The 19,078-nt window shown below is 34.5% G+C and overlaps 1 protein-coding gene across 3 annotated transcripts; it reads right to left on the reverse strand.

Annotated features, from left to right (window-relative positions):
- Nucleotides 1-3,894: 3,894 nt before the first annotated feature.
- Nucleotides 3,895-15,793, reverse strand: LOC107854390 (probable magnesium transporter NIPA4). Of its 3 annotated transcripts, XR_001670015.2 has the most exons (10): nucleotides 15,058-15,639; nucleotides 13,329-13,385; nucleotides 11,564-11,654; nucleotides 11,321-11,481; nucleotides 11,072-11,199; nucleotides 10,776-10,913; nucleotides 6,406-6,498; nucleotides 5,295-5,421; nucleotides 4,709-4,814; nucleotides 3,895-4,624 (listed from the first exon to the last, which is right to left on the reverse strand). XR_001670015.2 is itself a non-coding variant. In XM_016699401.2 (9 exons), exons 1-9 carry the CDS (start codon nucleotides 15,221-15,223, stop codon nucleotides 4,524-4,526), a joined length of 1,041 nt encoding a protein of 346 aa, XP_016554887.1. In that variant the 5' UTR covers nucleotides 15,224-15,793; the 3' UTR covers nucleotides 3,895-4,523. The 3 variants fall into 3 exon arrangements, 1 of the variants encoding a protein (XP_016554887.1); XM_016699401.2 differs by lacking the exon at nucleotides 5,295-5,421 and having other exon boundaries at nucleotides 15,058-15,793; XR_007055041.1 differs by lacking the exons at nucleotides 3,895-4,624; nucleotides 4,709-4,814 and adding an exon at nucleotides 5,049-5,197.
- Between the last annotated feature and the right edge of the window lie 3,285 nt (nucleotides 15,794-19,078).

A 19,078-nucleotide genomic window follows, 5' to 3' on the forward strand; every position in this document is an offset into this window, starting at 1 on the left:
GCAAAATCTGTACAACCAATATAATCATAATCATAATGGCTTGTTGTTTCAAAAACTGTAAAAGAAGCATCATTAGCCCTAACAATAGCATCACTACCACTACCATCATCAACAACAATAAGTCCACCCTCTAAAATTATTTCTCTTGTGATGGTTGTTGCTCCAAATAATTCTATTTTTATTCCATCAACGACCTTAGGGTCCGAAAAAATTTGCACAGATCGTAAAGTAAGAAAAAATGGCATCTTCAACTCTCGGTTGGTTGGAACAAGCCACGGATGGACAATCTAAAATAAATCAGTACATATATTAGAATGATGATGAAATCATTTAAAATAATCATTAATTAAAACAAAAACTTGATTAGAATTGGACTTACTGCTTCCTTCGGGGAATTAAAAGATCAAGAAATTTTGTATTTTTATCAGTTTTGGTCGACAACCATCTCAAGATTCTCGGACAAAAAACTTCTTTCTGGTAGTTCACTTGTTGTCTCAAATAAGGAATTACTTCAAATGCCCAAGCCTATAACATAACGCCAAAAAATCAAAAACATTATTAAATAAAATAAATAAATCATATCATGATAAAATAAATATTTACCATGAAGGCCCATGGAAAGCCATATAAGTTGACTGTCTTTGTCGTTAACGGAGTCAACAAATATTTGACAGTCATTTTGAAGCTTTCATAACCCCAAGGATAGTTGTTAAATGCCTCAAGATCCTCTGAGAGATTTATTAAACTGAGGCTTATGTTGTTGTTAACTTTTTTCGCCCAAAGAATATTATGTACAAATCAAACCAAGCACAATGATTGCTTGTGCTTCTTTGAGAGTCCTTTACCTTTCAACGCTTCTATAAAATTTTTATTTTTGAAGCTTAGACCAACAATGGACACCAGGTCCTCACGATCACTCGACTTGCCTTTGCCTTTTTTGGGTGTGTGGGGTGCTTTTTTAGGTCAGTGTAGGTATAACTTGAGAAGGAGAAGGAGGATAACATTTTAGTCCAGTAACTATGGCAAACTCCTTCCAACCAAAACAAACAGGCCTGCCACAGTAATCTATCCACACCTCATCTATCTTATCTTTGTTTTCATACATAAACCTATGCTTGAGAAAATCGTATACCATTTTCATCTGAAAACGAGCATTGTTGTCCTCCGGCAAATCAAGATATTGCCCAAAGCAGCTTTCCCTAAAATAAGCATCCAATTTTTGTTCTCAAAGTATTTTTCTGAAGGCGTCAAAAAAAATTTCCGTGGCTGACTTAACCACAAAATCACCCATTAAATCTGTGGCACCATCGCACTGCATTCTCACAGGATAATGATCAATGCTGAAGGTTTTGACCAACTCTTCGGTGGAAGGGCTATTAACATTTAGATCATCTCTTTTGAAATATTCCTCCTCCATGTGTTCGTTATCTTCTGTTCCTGATTGAGATAACGCTTGTAAAATAAGCTCATAAAGTGGTGGATATAACCGAGGCTGCTGCAATTGTTCATTTACTTGGACTTGATTCGGTTTCTTTTCTTTTGGGAGCCATATTATCTTAAATTAACATGAATATAAAATAGATTATAATTGATTAATGCATCATTAAAAAAAGATAACAGTAAATCTAACATGCACAATGATAAAATAACAGTTCCAACAGACCACACATATGTTGCACCAGGTATGTTATCTGTTGCAACATATAACTGACCTGTTGCAAAGGATGAGTAAATCATTGAAAATAATAAAAATAGATCGCTAATATTTTGCACCAGATATTTTATTTGATGCAACATATAACCAACTATTGCAATGGATGAGTAACTGTTGGAAACCATAAAAATATATCACTAATTTGTTGCACCAGGTAGTTTATCTGTTGCACTATATAACCACTCTGTTGCAACGGATGAGTAATCCGCTAGAAACAGTAAAAACAGATCACTCATCTGTTGCACCAGAAAGGTTATCTGTTGCAATATATAAACTAACCTGTTGCAAGGATGAGTAATTTGTTGAAAATAGTAAAAACAGATCACTAATCTGTTGCACCTGTAGTTTATCTGTTGCAATATATAACCAACTTGTTGCAACAGATGAGTAATCCATTAGAAACCATAAAACAGATCACAAATTTGTTGCACTAGGTAGTTTATCTGTTGTAATAGATGAGTAATTCGTTGAAAATAGTAAATACAGATTACTCATCTGTTGTACCAGGAAGGTTATCTATTGCAACATATAACCAACCTGTTGTAAGGATGAGTAATCTGTTGAAAATAGTAAAAATAAATCACTAATCTATTGTACCAGGTAGTTTATCTGATGCAACATATAACCAACCGTTGCAATGGATGAGTAAACCGTTGGAAATCATAAAAATAGATCACTAATTATTGCACCAGGTAGTTTATCTGTTGTAATATATAATCAACCTGCTGCAACAAATAGATAATCCATTGGATACAGTAAAAACAGACTACCCATCTGTTGCACCAAGAAGGTTATCTGTTGCAACATATACCAACTTGTTGCAACGGATGAGTAATTCGTTGGAAACCATAAAATAGATCACTGATCTGTTGAAACATAACATCTGTTGCAAAATGAGTTATATGTTGGATCAATAGTGTTTAGATTTTTTTCAAAGAGAAGAGTCGTCTATCGCAACAGATGAATAATCTGTTAGATTGTTCATCTGTTGCATCAGATTTTCATCTGTTGCATCAGATTTTCATCTGTCGCATCAGATGTTTTCATCTATTGCATCAGATGTTTCATCTGTTGCAACACTATTTTTACCAAGACAAACAACAAATCAACCTAGCAACACCAACACATCACACACACACACTAAGAACATCAACTGTGACAAAAAATCACCAACAAATCCGGATCAACAGTTCGACAACAAGAAGCAGAAATGCCAGAAGTTAGGATTTTATTCAGTCCACATTTCAAATTTAAGCTAGAAATATTGAAATTATTAACTAATACTAGAAGAGTAGTTGACTCAAGTTCCTCTGTTTCTTCATAATTTTTTACCTATGAACAAGGAAATGGGACGACGAAGAACTCAAAGTTGTTGTCGCCGGAGAAGTTTTCACATCGATTGACGGGTGAAAGTCGAAAGGGAACTCGCCTGACTATTTGTCCGTCGAAGGTTGAAGTCGCCGGGGATTGAAGGAAGAATTTTGCAGAACTGTTGGTTGGAAGAGAGTTGAGAGAAGTTGTCTAGAGAAAGAGAGGAGAGAGATAATTGATTTAGATTGAAGGGGGTGTGGGCTAAATTGATTTGTATTTTTGAAAAGATTAGAAAGTTTTGAAAATATTAATCAAGTCCACAATTAACTTAATCAAGTTTGCTAATGATGGTTGACCCTTTAAGTTGGTCAATGTCATCAATCCTTCATTCAAGACTTAAAAAGACACATTTCCTTCAGTTTTCTCAAGCAAGCTACTTATAAGCCAATTAATCATAATTGTGTAAATTATTTTCTATTCCATTTCCAGTAGATACCTCAATGCACGGCTTGTAAATGAATATAGTACTAGATATCAAAGATGTCAATAAGTTTGGTTGAGCAAAATTTGAGCGACTCAAATCGGTTGAGCTAATGAACATATGATCAAATACAATAACACCATACCAAGTAAGTGTATCCACAAATGGAGTTGGAGGAGGGTGTGAGGTATGAGAGGTTACACAAACCTTACTCCTATTTTTGTGAGGGGTAAAAGAGGTTTTTCAATAAACCCTCAATTCATGAAAATCATTTTTCATTTTCATAATATAATTTGAAAGAAATGCACGTCATGATCAAACACGTTCAAAATTTATTCTTATCAAGACGACTTTGGACAATTTGACCTGAACAAGAATTCATAGCTCATTATCCAACTAAATCAAGCAAGTCTATTCTTTTATAAACCAAGTAAATTTCTGGCTAAAAAGTATTAGCTCAATACATGTAACTATAAACAGTTGACCAAAAAGAAAAGCCTATCCTTTAACCAAAAAAAATATGACGGAACTGGAGTTCAACAATGATCAACTTAAAGCATCAACTACCTTTCATTCATTTGATGATTTTACAAGTAAAATTAGGAAATAGGTACAAGAATGGGAGAGCTGCACATGATTCTCTCCATTAAAAGTAATTAGGTATTCCCAAATGAATCTATTTCAAACTTCAGTAAGATTTTTAGAGAATTTCTTCAAGCACCGGCCTGAATGTCTTTCCTTAAGTTCCCGAGAGATGTCAGCTTTGATGCCACGAGTTTCTCAGGAAGTTGCACTACCAACTACAAGAACGATATACCGATAACTGGACTCCCACTTACACTTTGTCCCGTAGTAGTTTTATGTACAAACTAGTGTAGCGTGTGTAAAGAGACTATTGCATTAGCTAACAAGCCAAACACTTTCTCCCATCTTATTATCGTCCACAAGTGGAGCACGAAGGGTCAATAGTTGTCCTCTCTCCTAAGAAAAATGCCGTCATATTCAACTAAATCTAGGCTATCGCATGGATTCTCGGTGCTTAAGAGGAATGCCTTCTTGATTGGAGCATCCTCCTTCATCATATTTAGGATATCGCATAAACGCAGATGGTGAAGATACTGTGAGCGGAAGAAAAATAGTTATCAACTCAAAACCAACAAAATGTGTATTAAAATTTTACTAATACTAATTTGAAAGTATACCTTCAACTAAGTCTTTGGTTTTGTGAAGAAGAAAGGTGCCTGACAAAATGGTCACAAACCCACAGAGTTCCGTAATAATTTGAGTTGCAGTTTGCCCATTCCAATCCTGTTCCAGAAGCATGAAAGACATTTTAGCAGCAGATAAGATGGTTGAAGACAAGAGGATCTCTTCCACTCACAATTCAAACTTACCTAAATATTTGACTAATGGCAAATCACTATGGTTCAACACTAGAAAACAGGTTATTCCAACAATTAAGACAAGTACTTATGGTCCATAAGTAGGAGAAGACGGAGAAATTTGCAAATTTTCCAGGAAACACAAGTCCGGAAGGGTAAATTAGCATTTTATGCTTGAAGGCATCACGTGAATGATTGCTTTATGAGATGTGCTGAATACCCTAATAGTGCTGATTGCTTTATGAGATGTGCTGAATACCCTAATAGTGCAGCTTTTGACCATTATTTATAGACATAGGCAATTGCTTTCTGAAAAAGGTTTCATCAAGCCACTTGTTAGCCATACACTCAACATTTATAACATCTTGGCTATATCCAAACACCAAATATTGAAGAAACATATAACCTATAATCATCAGCCTTAATCTCCTCCCTCATCCATTAGACGATCAATTCGCTTGTAATATTCACATTACATTCGTATGAACTTCTTTGAACAAATTCTCTCCCTCTTTATTAGTAGAGAAGTCCTTCTGTAATAGAAAATACTGATTAGATATATTTAAGGGTATAAAATTGTTAAAAGCCAAGCTCTAAATAGTTGGGCAGTTTCAGAAAGCAAATAGAAAAAGAGAAGTTCTCAGAAATTATTATAATGATTCTCAAACATCCAAGTTACTTAAAAAAACTATTCAGAAATATGGCTGCTTTTATTTTTCGCTTCAATTTCATCAATGACTAATCTTAAATACATAATATTCTTTATCTTTCCTTGAACAAGTCACTAAAAATCTCGCTGGAATCATAAAAGATCTGTCTCATCTGTATCAACGTTTAACAAAGTACAACTACTATGAGTATTTAAAGTTCAACATTTGTAATTTCCAATGACACTTGCAAGAAAATGAAGGTCAATGAGGGCCTGGAATCAACTTTTATTATTCCCCACCCACATTGGCCGGGCAAGCACACATTCTTCTGCACCAGTGTCACTCCTAATCATGTTTATCTCTAGTTAGGTTGAATATGCCTCATCGATGTTTCCTTTCCAGGTCTCTTATTTTTAGGCTTCGTACATACCCTAGGCAACTAAGTAACATGATACCAATGAGGTGGTAGAATTGTTGGAAAAGATGACTAGGATCACTGACCTCCCACAGACCTACAGTACAACAATGAACTAGGTGTTCAAAAAGTCCATTTTTAAGATGAAAAATAGAAGCATTCCAGAGGGGGGAAATCACTAGGTGAGATGCTAAAGAAAATTTTCACCCACAAAAGGAAGAGTAATCCCTTTTCAATTCTCAGCAGAAAGAAAAATCAACAATTATTCATATTTATGATGATCATTTATCCTCGAGCTACAGGAAATGTCTCACTTTTTCTTAAAATTAATTTCTTCAAAATATTTTCATTGAATCAACTTGAACAATTTAAACTGACCAATGTCTTACGAATACAGTGTGATGTATAAGTTAATGGATACAGCATTGGTAAAGAAAGTAAAGTAATTGCACCTTAAACATGATGACGCTGGCGAGTATTGTGAGTGATGTAAACATCACATAGTATATTGGTGACACTACAGCTGTGTTGAATGTATCAAGAGCCTGCATTTGAAAAATGAGGAAGATCTGGTGTAACCATACAGAAAAACAATGATTTATCCCCAAATCTACCCCCAAAAAAAGAGAGAGAGAAAAACACTGAGAAGACAAGGATATGCAAATAGGGAAAACAATCATCAGAAATATAAATGTCCTTTAACTAACAAATGATCAACTAAGGATCTGCACCTATAAATGTAGTTTTACGTAGTCAGTCAGGGAGCGGCAGAAGTTCAACAGGCAAATCAATCAACTAGGGTTCAACCCAACCTATTCTGAATCATCTATATGCGGTTCCACCATTTATTTGACTCTTAGAACCAGCTTTGATTCTTTCAATAGATACCAAGATTCATTGGAAATAAGAAATGCAGTAATTCAAACTATAAAGAATGAATCTACCCATTTGGGTCTATTCAAGCAAATTTCTTTGCTATAATAGTAAATAAGGAAAACTAGAGATTCAGTAAACCTAGATGTTCTCTAAACCACCAACTTTCTCCAAGTAATATTCTAGTCTCTTACCAAACTAAAAAGACTAATAGTAACTTATTGTAAGTGTAACGATGACAATTAAGCATCAACCTGAACTAGTTGTCTTTGCCTGTATGGATCTATAGGATTCTATAATTCCATTTTGTTCAATTCTTAGTTCAGTCTGCAATAATTTTGATAAATTAGACATCCCTTATTGAAATTTCTATCCATGTGATTTAAGTCTATGTAGTCTTTATTTTTGGTGGTTGTTGTATCGCTGTTATTTTCATCATGTTGTATGCTTGTGACGTTTGAATACGGTCCTTTGTCTTGAGCCGGGGGTCTTTCGGAAAATAGCCTCTATACTTCTTCGGAGGTAGTGGTATAGACTGCGTACATTCTATCCTCCCCAGACTCCACTATGTGGGAATATACTGGGTTTGTTGTTGTTGTGGTGGTGGTCTTTTTTTAACACTTTCAATCATCATATTGTCACAATAAGGACCGGTACATTTGGATTCTTATGTTGGACATAGAACAGAAGGCCTTGCCCAAGGAGTTGGATGGAGTCTCGCTCCTAGAGGAATAGTACACACTCTAGCGCTACGGCTTACATAGCTGATCAGATCACATAGCCCTTCCTCCTTCGGGCAAGCAACCAAAGCCGGCACATCCAATTCCATTCCGATCAACAACCTGGAGGTATGGCCGAATGTCTTAATATACAAGAAGATTGTATCATGAATTTGAATCCTATTTCCACCAGTACGGAAATGAAATGGTCGGGCGACCATCCCAGACGACCTTCTCTTATTTATTTTCCCTCTATGTGTACTCCAGATGTTATAATTTCTGATCTGTCCAATCTTGTATGACATCCATATTTATACGATGATCATCTAGATTTGAGGCCAAGAGGTGCTGCAGTGATAAATGTGATTAGTTTTCATTATGAGACCTAGAGATGCTCACTGATCTGCAGAAAGAGCTCTATCTCTCTGTGCTTCTATCCTTCTATCCATAAAACAACAAACATGCGAAACTTTTATTTTTAGTGGAGATATTAGCTTCCTCAAGGTCATTGAGCTCCCATTTATGTGCATGTTGATTCTCCAAGAAAGGGTCCTTGACAAGACTATCTGATCATCTGTAATAACTGGCACCTCGTGGATGCTCCAAAAAGTTACAAAAAACAAAAGGCATTCCTCATTTAAACAACTGCAAAGACCTCACATAAATTTCTTTTGTCCATGTTAACCCTAATTAAATTTTAATGACTTTGCAAGCTTTCACCCATTTTAGTAAATTTAAACAATTATATGGACTTATTAAATGTCATGCAAAAAGTAATGAGTCATAAAATAAGTGAAAGTGACACCATAAAAGATTTTTATCTAACCAATTCAAAAGTTGTGGCCTTCTTTTATGTGGAAATAATAATAATAAGAGAAAGCTAATTTGTTTAATACTCACAAGGATTTTTTTGTTTATTTTATCCTTTATTGAAGTTTTAATAACCTTGTACGATTTCACTGATCGAAGGAACATCTACCTAAGTATTATTTGAATCAGACCTTTTAATTATTTTATTTAACTTAAATTCTATCTTAATTTATATATTAACTTTATTGACGGAACCATACAGTAATTCATAGGATCAAATATTTTTATATCATTTAAATATTGTACTTTTTTTAAAAAATGGTTAGCCAATATATGTTTAATTAAGAAAAAATAATGAAGTTAATTCAACATAAGGCAAAATATTATTTTAGATATTGTTAAAGACTTTAATTTAAGAACTTCCAATAAAAATTAGTGCATGCATTTGCTTGGAAAATTAAAAGAAAGTCTATAATATACTCTTACAAAATTGTTTTTAAACTTACAAAAACTTTTATTCCCTTCCGTTCAATTTTTTCGCTTGATTTTGACTTAGCACAAATTTTAAAAAGTAATGAAGATTTATGAATTTTGTGGTCTTACACTAAAGATATGTAGAAAGATCAAAATTATGTTATTCAAAATCAAATCGTAATCGATAACTCAACTGTAAAATTAGCTTTAGATTGTTGGTACTGAGTTATTGAATTAGTGGTTGGTGAACAAATTAAAATTTATAGTTAATGACTTACCGATGCGGCCAAATTACTCAATTTTCTCATTGGGCGAATGTTAACCCGTTAAGAATTGCATATTTACATGTTTATCCTTAAATATATGAAGTATCTTTTATATAAACTCAAAAATTAGAACCTCAATCAGTATTATATTTACTTCTACGATTAGGAAATAAGCAACTTCTTATGACTTCTAACCATAAAGTGTAGTCGGTCTCCCTAAAAAATAAATGAAACATGAAACTAATTCTTAATTGAAAAGACAAATTATTTTTGACAACATAAAGGACCATAACAAAAATAAAACAATTCCAATGTATTCTTCACAAAGTCTAATATAAAACTAAAAATTTTCAAACTATATCAAAGTTTTGATTTTTATAGTCGACCCAATAATTAAAAAATATTTCTACAAACATTTTAGTTTTGAAGAAAATTCTCATTTGATTTTATGTTATAACCTATTAAAAATATTGAACGAACAAAACTCAACAAGCCTAAATGATCAATAAATAGATGAGCACTACATACAAACAACTTAGTTGGTGAAAAAATGGAGGACATATAGATAACCTCTCAATATTTCATTGTCACTTAGATTTATCCAATACACCGCCCAATAATTGTTCATTCATTGTTAATTAATATGATATTGAACCAACCGTTATCTTATCAGTTGGCTAGCGGATTAGTATATTTATAAGCTGAACCGATAAGCATAATTATGTGCCCGATCAGCTGATAAGCAATCTAACCAAAAACCTTTTAATCTTTGATCTTAAACATGACATGTGAAAAGTCGAACTTAAGGGATTTCCAAAAAAGTAAAGAGATATTCTCTAAAACGAACTGAAAAAGAAAATAGGACAAAAAAATTGAAATTGATATATAATTTAAAATTTAGAAATATTTAAAAATTGTTAAACTATCTTTAACTAATATAATGTAACAAAAACAAACAAAAATTAAGAGTAACAAAAAATAGAAAAAAATTACAAATATAAATGTTTTTGTGTGTGTGCGCGCGTGTGAGTGTGTGTGTGTTTTATTTGGCTCTTCTATATATCCACAATAGCGTTAATTGAGCTACTTCCAATACTCTACTTCTCCATTTTCTACTTCCGAATGACCAACTACGGAGCAAATCTTTGATAGTTACTAGCCTAGTCCAATCCAATGTATTCCAAGCAAGTTTAACATAGTACATCATACTATCATAGTCTATTTGCTACCTGGCAGGAAAAACGTAATTGGTCCACATCCTACTAAGATTGCATGCACATGTAACACCATCTGACATATGTTATCCACTGCCAACCCCTTATCCTCAACTGTAAATATGGTCCCTTTGGCTGTTAGCCAAAGTGAAGAAGCAACCTCTCTTAGTGCTCTAGGAGACCACACTGGGGTGTGAGGTCTATAAAGAACCTAGGCTTCTGAATTTAGTAGCTAAGTTATTTTTTTGATAAAGTCCTAACAGAACAATCTTCATTCTTTTTACTGTAAGTCAAATTGCAACAAGATATAGGCTACCTAACCTAAGAGTCCAAGAGCAGAAAGATATTCCAAGCTAATATTCAGAACTTCCACACAAATGATGAATGTATCCAATCATAAGATTTAATTTTTTTGGTTAACCCAATCATAAGATAACAAAAAGAACTGAAAATACATTCCAATTACCTTGTTTAAGTAGTTCATTTGTGTAAACACACACGTCACCACGACAACGGCAAAGACCCATGTTTGAGGATACAACAACTGGTTCGTCCCAGAGAATGTTAATTTTAATGCTATTCCTAGTGCTTGGACACTCATAACCTGCCAAATCATTTATGATTTTTCCAAAAAAACACAATTAGATAATATAGATGTAGGGGTGATGCAATAATAACAAGCTTAAGAAAAGGAAAAAGAGAACCCAGATGCGGGAGGGAAAAATGGAAAGCCAAACTCCAACCAGATAGGTGAGTGCCTACCCCAATAGAACCAACGAGTGAACAAACTCCAACATAAGTAATTATATGAGTCTGTCCATATTTTGGAGCATACTGGACAATGATTATGACAACTGCCACTATAACCAAAGTTGCATATAGGAGGAACGCTGCCATGAGTAAGAAATTAGCAAATTATTGTCAGTAAAAAGTTTTGACAAACTAAGCAATCAAAACTTGCATGCTCACGAAATTTCAAGGACTCAGCTTTGTCAGCATTCAAATGCATACCAGGTTCTGTTGCAAGGTCCCAGAGTTCCTTTACAGACTCAATTTGGCGTTCTTGAGGAGCATGTAGAACAATTGTTGTTGAACCCACAACACATAGAACACAACCAACGATTCCAAAAATATGCAGTTTTTCTCCCAATATCATATGAGCAAGCACAGCACTGCAAAAATAATAAATAACTAAATGTCGCCTCGAAGGTAACAGATAGCAAAGTTGAACAATCAATTCCAGCCATCTCTTGCCTGATAATAATACTGAGTGCACCAAGAGGGGTGACTAGGACAGCAGGTGCAAATGCATAAGCCGCAAAGTTAGCAATTTCTCCAACAACCACTGCCACAGATGCAATGCACTCACATCAACCATGTTTGTCTTGTTTTTTCAAATAGAAAGGTGAGGAGAACATGGGAAATGGTTAAAATGCTTCAAATAAAAATAAAACAACAAGCATAGAAGCCCCATAAAAAATTCTCCTTTTTAAGGAGAGGTGAAGGAGACAAAAGCAAGGAGATATGACTTTTCTACAAGCAATATTGGAAGGATTTTCAGTAAATGCATATATTCCTTTCCTATCGAGGCTTTTAAACAGGTGAAGACCATATTAGTCACAAAAAAGTACAGCAAAGACGAAGAACTGAAGTAAATATCCTTGTGTTCAGCATCATATTTGTTAGACAATTAAGAAAATTCACAAACATAGTACGGCTAGAATAGTCAGATGGACAACTTTAGGATATATTGATATCCTTAAGAGAGCCCTTACCTCCTGAAAGCTCTTCTATTCTAGCACACTAATGAAACAAAACAAGCAAAACAACACAGAATTTACATTTTAGGGATATCTTTAGTAGTTGATGCTTTCTTCCTTTATTTTTAACTTCTCAAATCCTCATTCACTGATCCCGGATCTAGAATTCAAAGGTATACTCCCCATTCAATAAATTAGTTATCACGAAAACCAGCTTATACAACATTCATGTACAACGGCATGGTCTAAAGAGGTTCCCAATCACTAACTGGTTGACTTTCGGAACTATGCATAGGGAGAGTTATCGAAAAAAAATATCATCTATTATCTGCTAGCCAACTCAATATGCATTATTTATCCTTGAAATAGATGTCTATCCATCTCTCAAATTACCATAAATTATCCTTTTCTTTTACCAAGAATTCTCTGTTTCCCTTCCCAAGTCAAATGCATTTTTTGTCGGGGTCCCCTTTCCTTTTCTTCCCCCTTGATCAGCTATTAATAGATTGTATGAGGTAAACGAGGTTTCCCCTTTTTTATTCTTCTTCTCCCCCCCCCCCCCCCCCCCCCCGGGCGCGCGTGCGGGTATATGTTCTTGTTTACATTGAATGAGTGGGGGACTTTTGTAGGAAACCATATTTTGATTTAGGTTTCTCTACCTTTCGGTATACTTCTTGTACCAAAAGATTCCCTCAACATTAATAAGATTATTTACCTGATAAAAAAGAAGATGAAATCAACTGAATCATCTTAGTCCATATTCCTTAATAGCCAAGTTATCTTTTACGCTTTCCCTTGAACTATCACAAATGTCTGACCTTTATAAGGTAAAAATTAATTTCACCATAAGACTTCACATGCAATTAGACTGCTGAACAGCACAGTAAAGTAAGCATAACGATATACTATCCCCATAGTAATTCAGTCTCGTATTCCAAAATGTTGTCGAAAATACTCCACTAGATAACATCTACTTCCTCAAGGAATTTCCTTACTCGATAAACTTTATATTCAAATATCAAGTCAGAAGTTCCATGAATTGACTGTTTGCAAAACCACTTTTCTATTTTTATCGTCCTTGGCAAAAAATAATTAATGAAAATAAATCTATTTTTACATAAATTTAAATGATGTACATTTCAATTCTCATCTCAATAGCCATGCCAAGTCATTAAAAGACATTATTTTGAACAAGATGGGAGAAAAAATTCAGCACAATCCTCATGTATCAGAAGATTGAATAGGATGGGCTAACTAACTTGTTATCATTCCTGCCCACCAAAGAGGCTCCACCAGGTAAGAATAACCTCCAGCGCCTGCCATAGCATGTAAAAATAAGTAAAAGCACATTGCCCCGACATATGTAAATTGAATAACTTTTAGAAGCTAACTTTGTTATTAAAGCTTATAATATAATAAATCCAAGACCTAAGATGAATAAGATTGTCAAACAGGAAAGCCATTTCTTTGCTATGCCTTGAAGTTGATTTTTTACAAGTATCATGTGCACAGGTAGTCATACCCTTTTGCAGTAAACGAAACCTTAATAATCAGGGTGCAGCAAACAGTGAAGCCTTTGTTGTTTAAGAGAACATCTGGTGAACCTGAAGCTGTAGGACCACACTAAGCATATACATCTAGTATATATGAAGCTATAGAACCAAACTAAGCATATACAACTAGTATAGTCAACTTACCAAAGAAAAGCATATACAGCTAGTATATATGAAGCTATAGGACCAAGGTAACCATATATTTTTATCTAACTCTTGCTATAGTGGGCAACTAGACAAAACCAATATTTTCTATAATCATCTACAATGATGATAATAATGAATTTGCTATGCTCGGGTTTAGCTTTTCCAACTATTAAGTATTAATTAAGCAAAGGAGTTCTTAAGGACTGACTTCAAACCATCTGAGAACTTGACAGGATACTAAGGTTTAAATCCACACAATAATTCTAGTTGCCAAAAGATTTGTTGTCTAGACGAAATGTCAATGTTTTCCGATTATTGATTGCAATCATTAAACAGTATGTTCATAAGAAAAAAAAGTTAAAAAGCAATGCAGAATAGGAAACTTTTACTGTGTAATTATATATCTGAGTTATATCTATATTTAAACTTTTACTGTCTCACTCATTGTTAACATGCTGAACAAGCTTTTTCTGGCAAAGTGATGCCACACATTTTTCATCTTTTCAGCAATTTGAGTTATTGCTATTAGGAAAGTTTGTGTATGGAACAATGATCTCCAGCAAAGATTTCAGCAACTTCAGCAAAACCAATGAGAAAAGCAGAAAAAAAAAAAAAAAAAGAGGAAGAAGAACTCAACAACAACAACAACAAACCCAGTGTATTTCAAGCATTTCTCATGTGCTGGACCAATCCATTCAAAAAGCACATTTCCCGAATTCCAACTCAGTTCATAAAACAAACAAATTTCCAATATTTGACTCCATCAAAAAAACTAGGTGGGTCAGAACCATGAGGTCTCAGGTTCAAATCCTTGCAGACAAGGGCGGAGCTACAGTTGGGTTAGGGGGTTCATCTGAACCCCTTCGGTAGAAAATTATGCTATATATACATGGTTAAAATTATTTTTTATCTATATATGGTAGATGTTGAACCCCTTCGATTAGTTCTTATATTCACTTATGAAACCCCTTGTTTAAAATTTTGGCTCTGCCACGCCACTGCTTGCAGAGAAAAAAGCACTAGGAGATTTCTTTTCCATATTTATCCTAGCCTTATATGGTATCTGTTGTCGGGTGAAGTGACACGCATAGGTGGAATTAGTCGAGGTGCACACAAACTGGCGCGAACACGATGGTTATCAAAAAAAGACTAACAAGATATTTAAGGAATCACTCAGTTCAATTTCAGCCATTTCTGAAGCAATGGGCAAAAAACTATGCAAATTCCAACAAAAAACAAGGTAGTAAGATATTAATTTGTAAAAAGGGACAAAAGGGTAAAAAGTTACCTGCCCTGAGGCCAGAAGCACCAGCTTTTTGAAGACCCTTTTTCTTGATAATAAAACTGGAGCCAATAAACAAACTAGAAGAGAGAGCCAAGCAAAGACCTTTAACATTATCAGAGGAGATTTGTTGAGGGTCCCCAAAACTACCACCCTGCTGTGAACTCCCCATATACTATCCTTCCACAACAACAACAACAAAAAAAAAAAAAACTATTCTCTTTTTTCTTCAATGATCGAAAAGGTTGAGTAGTAACAGAGAAATTGATCGCTTTTGCCATTCCATCAGTAACTCATTTTCCCATGAACAATTCACCATCAATTTTTAGGTGAATTTGACACAATTTGAAAATTCCCAATATGATGAAGAAAGGCAGTGGCAGTAGTTGATCAAGAGGCAATTTTGAAACAAACAGAAGTGGGGAAATCAATGAGTAATCGATCGATAAAGTGAAGAAGAAGAAGCCAAAAGTACTTATTCTCTGTTTCTCGTTTGATCAGAGATTCAGAAGAGAGTCGAGAGATCCATCTTCCTTTGGGCTTTTCTAATCTTAATAAAATAGTAACAGTTCATCCAAAAACATGTACGTAATAAAATGTCCTAATTTTATATGTGAAGATAGGGGTGTTTTGGATTTGGTTAAAAATCAAATCTAACCGTAAATCGAATCAAATCGATTAAAAAAATTGATGCTTAATTTGGTTTAATTTAGTTAGGTTTGATTTTAAATTTTAAAAAATTGATGCTATTTGGTTTGGTTATGGTTTTACTTAAAAAAAAAAAATTAAAAATAATCAAACCGAATCGATAAATTTTTTTTTTATATATATATTATAATTATTTATATATAATTTATAAATAAGATATAAATATTTTATTAAATTTAATTTTAAACTAAATTTTAATCTATATCTGACTCAACCAATATTTTAGCCCAATTGCCCAAAGCCCCAAACCCAACTCTACCTACTATTAATAATAAATTAATCTTACGGTTCCTACCTCACTTTTTCTACTTCAACTTTCACAATACGTAGTACATCAACTGCTACTTCTTTTGTTCTTCATTGAAAGGCAGCACCGCATTAGCTTCTGTTGTTCTTGATAGAAAGCAAACGATAAAAAAAGTTTTTTTCAGTTTTTCATCTCACAATAAAAAACAAAAATAAAGATTGAAGGTTGGGAAGTGAAAACTTTAAATACAAGATTATTAAAGCTTGGGAAGGTAATTTTTAGTTTTTTTATTCTAGCTATCTTGGCTAATTTTAATTTTATACAAATATTTAGAAGAGTACATGACATGCAATTAGTTTTCTAAAATGATTTTTTCTTTTGTTTCCTGTCATTCGTACCTTTAATTATGAGCAATTGTATAAATCATTGTCGTTCGTTTGTTTAGTTGCTTGCGAGTAGTGGATTATGCAAAATTGAACTAAATTTGAAAGAGGGGGCTTTTATAGTCCTAGGCTAAAAATTACCAAGTGAAGGGGTTCTCCCTCTCGTTTGTTTTGCGTTGATGGTCCATGCAACTGCAAATGTTTCACTTTCTTCCTGTTGATTATACTTGTGCCATGTTTTCTAGAGTATCAGCTATGGGTGTCAAATGGGTTGGGCTGGGCCAACCCGGAACCGGCCCTTCTATTTTAACCGGGTTGAGGGCCGGTTAAGGGCCAGTTTTGGCGCTAGACGGGCCGAGCCAAACAGTAAAAAAATTAAAACCCACCATAACCCGGCCCACTTAACCCAACCCAATCAAACCCACCAAAACCCGATCAAACCCGGTTAAAAAATTGGTCAAACCCTGTCAAAAATATAAAACAAAACTTTCTTTCAATATACATTACATATACCCACCTATATACATTATAAATACGTTAAATAATATATATACACTATATATATATAGTATATACTACATTAGAATTTAAAAAATATATACACATATACACAATTAGTCAGTTACTCATATATACGCACCATTCAATGTATATATACTACTACTTATAAAATATACTACAATATATATACATTACAATATATATAGATATAGTTATATACTAATTTATAAAACATATACACATGTATACGTTAAATATACACTTCTATAGAAGATATATACACGTGTATACGCACCATTCAATGTATATATACTACTACTTATAAACTACACTACATTATATATACATTACAATATATATAGATATACTTATATACTAATTTATAGAACATATACACATGTATACGTTAAATATACACTTCAATAGAAGATATATGCGCAAATATACAAAACATATGCTACTTAATATAATAAATTAATAATATTTGGTAGTAAATTAATAATATATTAGAAGTAAGTTTTTAATTTAAAGTAGAAAACTAGAAATTCAATTTAAAATTTTAAATTGTTAAATGAAAAAATATAAAAAGCAAGGACTAAGGAGTGAATGAATTTGGGGAATTTTATTGATTGCAAAATGATCTAAAATTTATAATTTACAACAACAACAACAACAACAAACCCAGTATATTCCCACATAGTGGGGTCTGGGGAGGGTAAAATGTACGCAGTCCATACCACTACCCCTGAAGGAGTAGAGAGGCCGTTTCTGATAGATCCCGGGCTCAAGACAAAAGACCGTAGACCAACAATCATGCAACATGATAAAGAACAAAGAACCAACATCCACAAAAATAATGTATAATTATCCAAAAGGCAAGTAATATGCTAAAGTAACAAAAGAACCAACATTCACAAAAAAACAGTATAATTAACAACCCAAGGACCCCCTCCCCCATAACTGAAACTCCCAACCAAGCTATCCTTAAACTTCCTAACTACGGACTACGACTCGACCACCCACCTTAGCCTTCTAGTTTAATACTCTTCCTCCAAACCTTCCTATTTAGAGTCATGTCCTCAGTAAGCTGTAACTATTCCATGTCACGTCTAATCACTCCTCGCCAGTATATTTTTGGTCTACCCCTACCCCGCTTAAAACCCTTCAAGGCCAACCTCTCACTTCTACGGACTAGGGCATCCGTGCCCTTTCTCATCACGTGGCCAAACCATCTCAACCTCACTTTCCGCAACTTATCCTCCACCGAAACCACTCCCACCTTCTCCCGAATAGTCTCATTCCTGACTTTGTCCGCCTTCGTAAATCCACACATCCAACACAACATTCTCATTTCCGCAACCTTCAACTTTTGGACGTGAGAATTCTTAACAGGCCAATACTCCGCCCCATATAACATGGCCGACCGGACCGCAGCTCTATAGAATTTACCTTTAAGCTTAAGAGGCACCTTCTTATCGCATAAAATTCCCGAGGCAAGCCTCCATTTCGTCTAACCTGCCCCAATACGATGGGAGACATCTTCATCAATCTCTCCATTCCCCTAGATCATAGACCTAAGATACTTAAAACTATCTCTCCTACAAACCGTCTGCGACTCCAACTGCACCACCACATTGTCCTCTTGCCTCAAGTCGCTAAACTTGCACTCTAAGTACTTCATCTTGGTCCTACTCAACCTGAATCCTTTAGATTCCAAGGTCTGTCTCCAAACCTCCAACTTATTATTAACACCTCGGCGCGACTCATCAATCAAAACTACATCATCCGCAAAGAGCATACACCAAAGAACCTCCCCTTGTATATTTCGCGTCAACACATCCATCACCAAGGCGAATAGGAACGGCCTAAGAGTCGATCCTTGGTGCAGCCCTGTCAAGATCGAAAAGTGCCTGGAATCCCCTTCTACCGTCCTTACCTTAGTCTTCGCCCCCTCATACATGTCCTTAATCGAACGGATGTACGCCACTGGTATCCCTCTCGCCTTAAGCATCTCCACATAACCTCCCTAGGAACCTTGTTATACGTCTTTTCCAAGTCGATAAACACCAAGTGCAGATCCCTCTTCCTCTCTCTATATCATTCTACCAGCCTCCGCACAAGGTGAATTGCCTCAGTCATCGATCGACCAGGCATAAATCCAAATTGATTCTCCGAAATAGGCACTATC

This window comes from Capsicum annuum, chromosome 4, assembly GCF_002878395.1.
Source record: "Capsicum annuum cultivar UCD-10X-F1 chromosome 4, UCD10Xv1.1, whole genome shotgun sequence".
NCBI classification, from domain to species: Eukaryota; Viridiplantae; Streptophyta; class Magnoliopsida; order Solanales; family Solanaceae; genus Capsicum; species Capsicum annuum.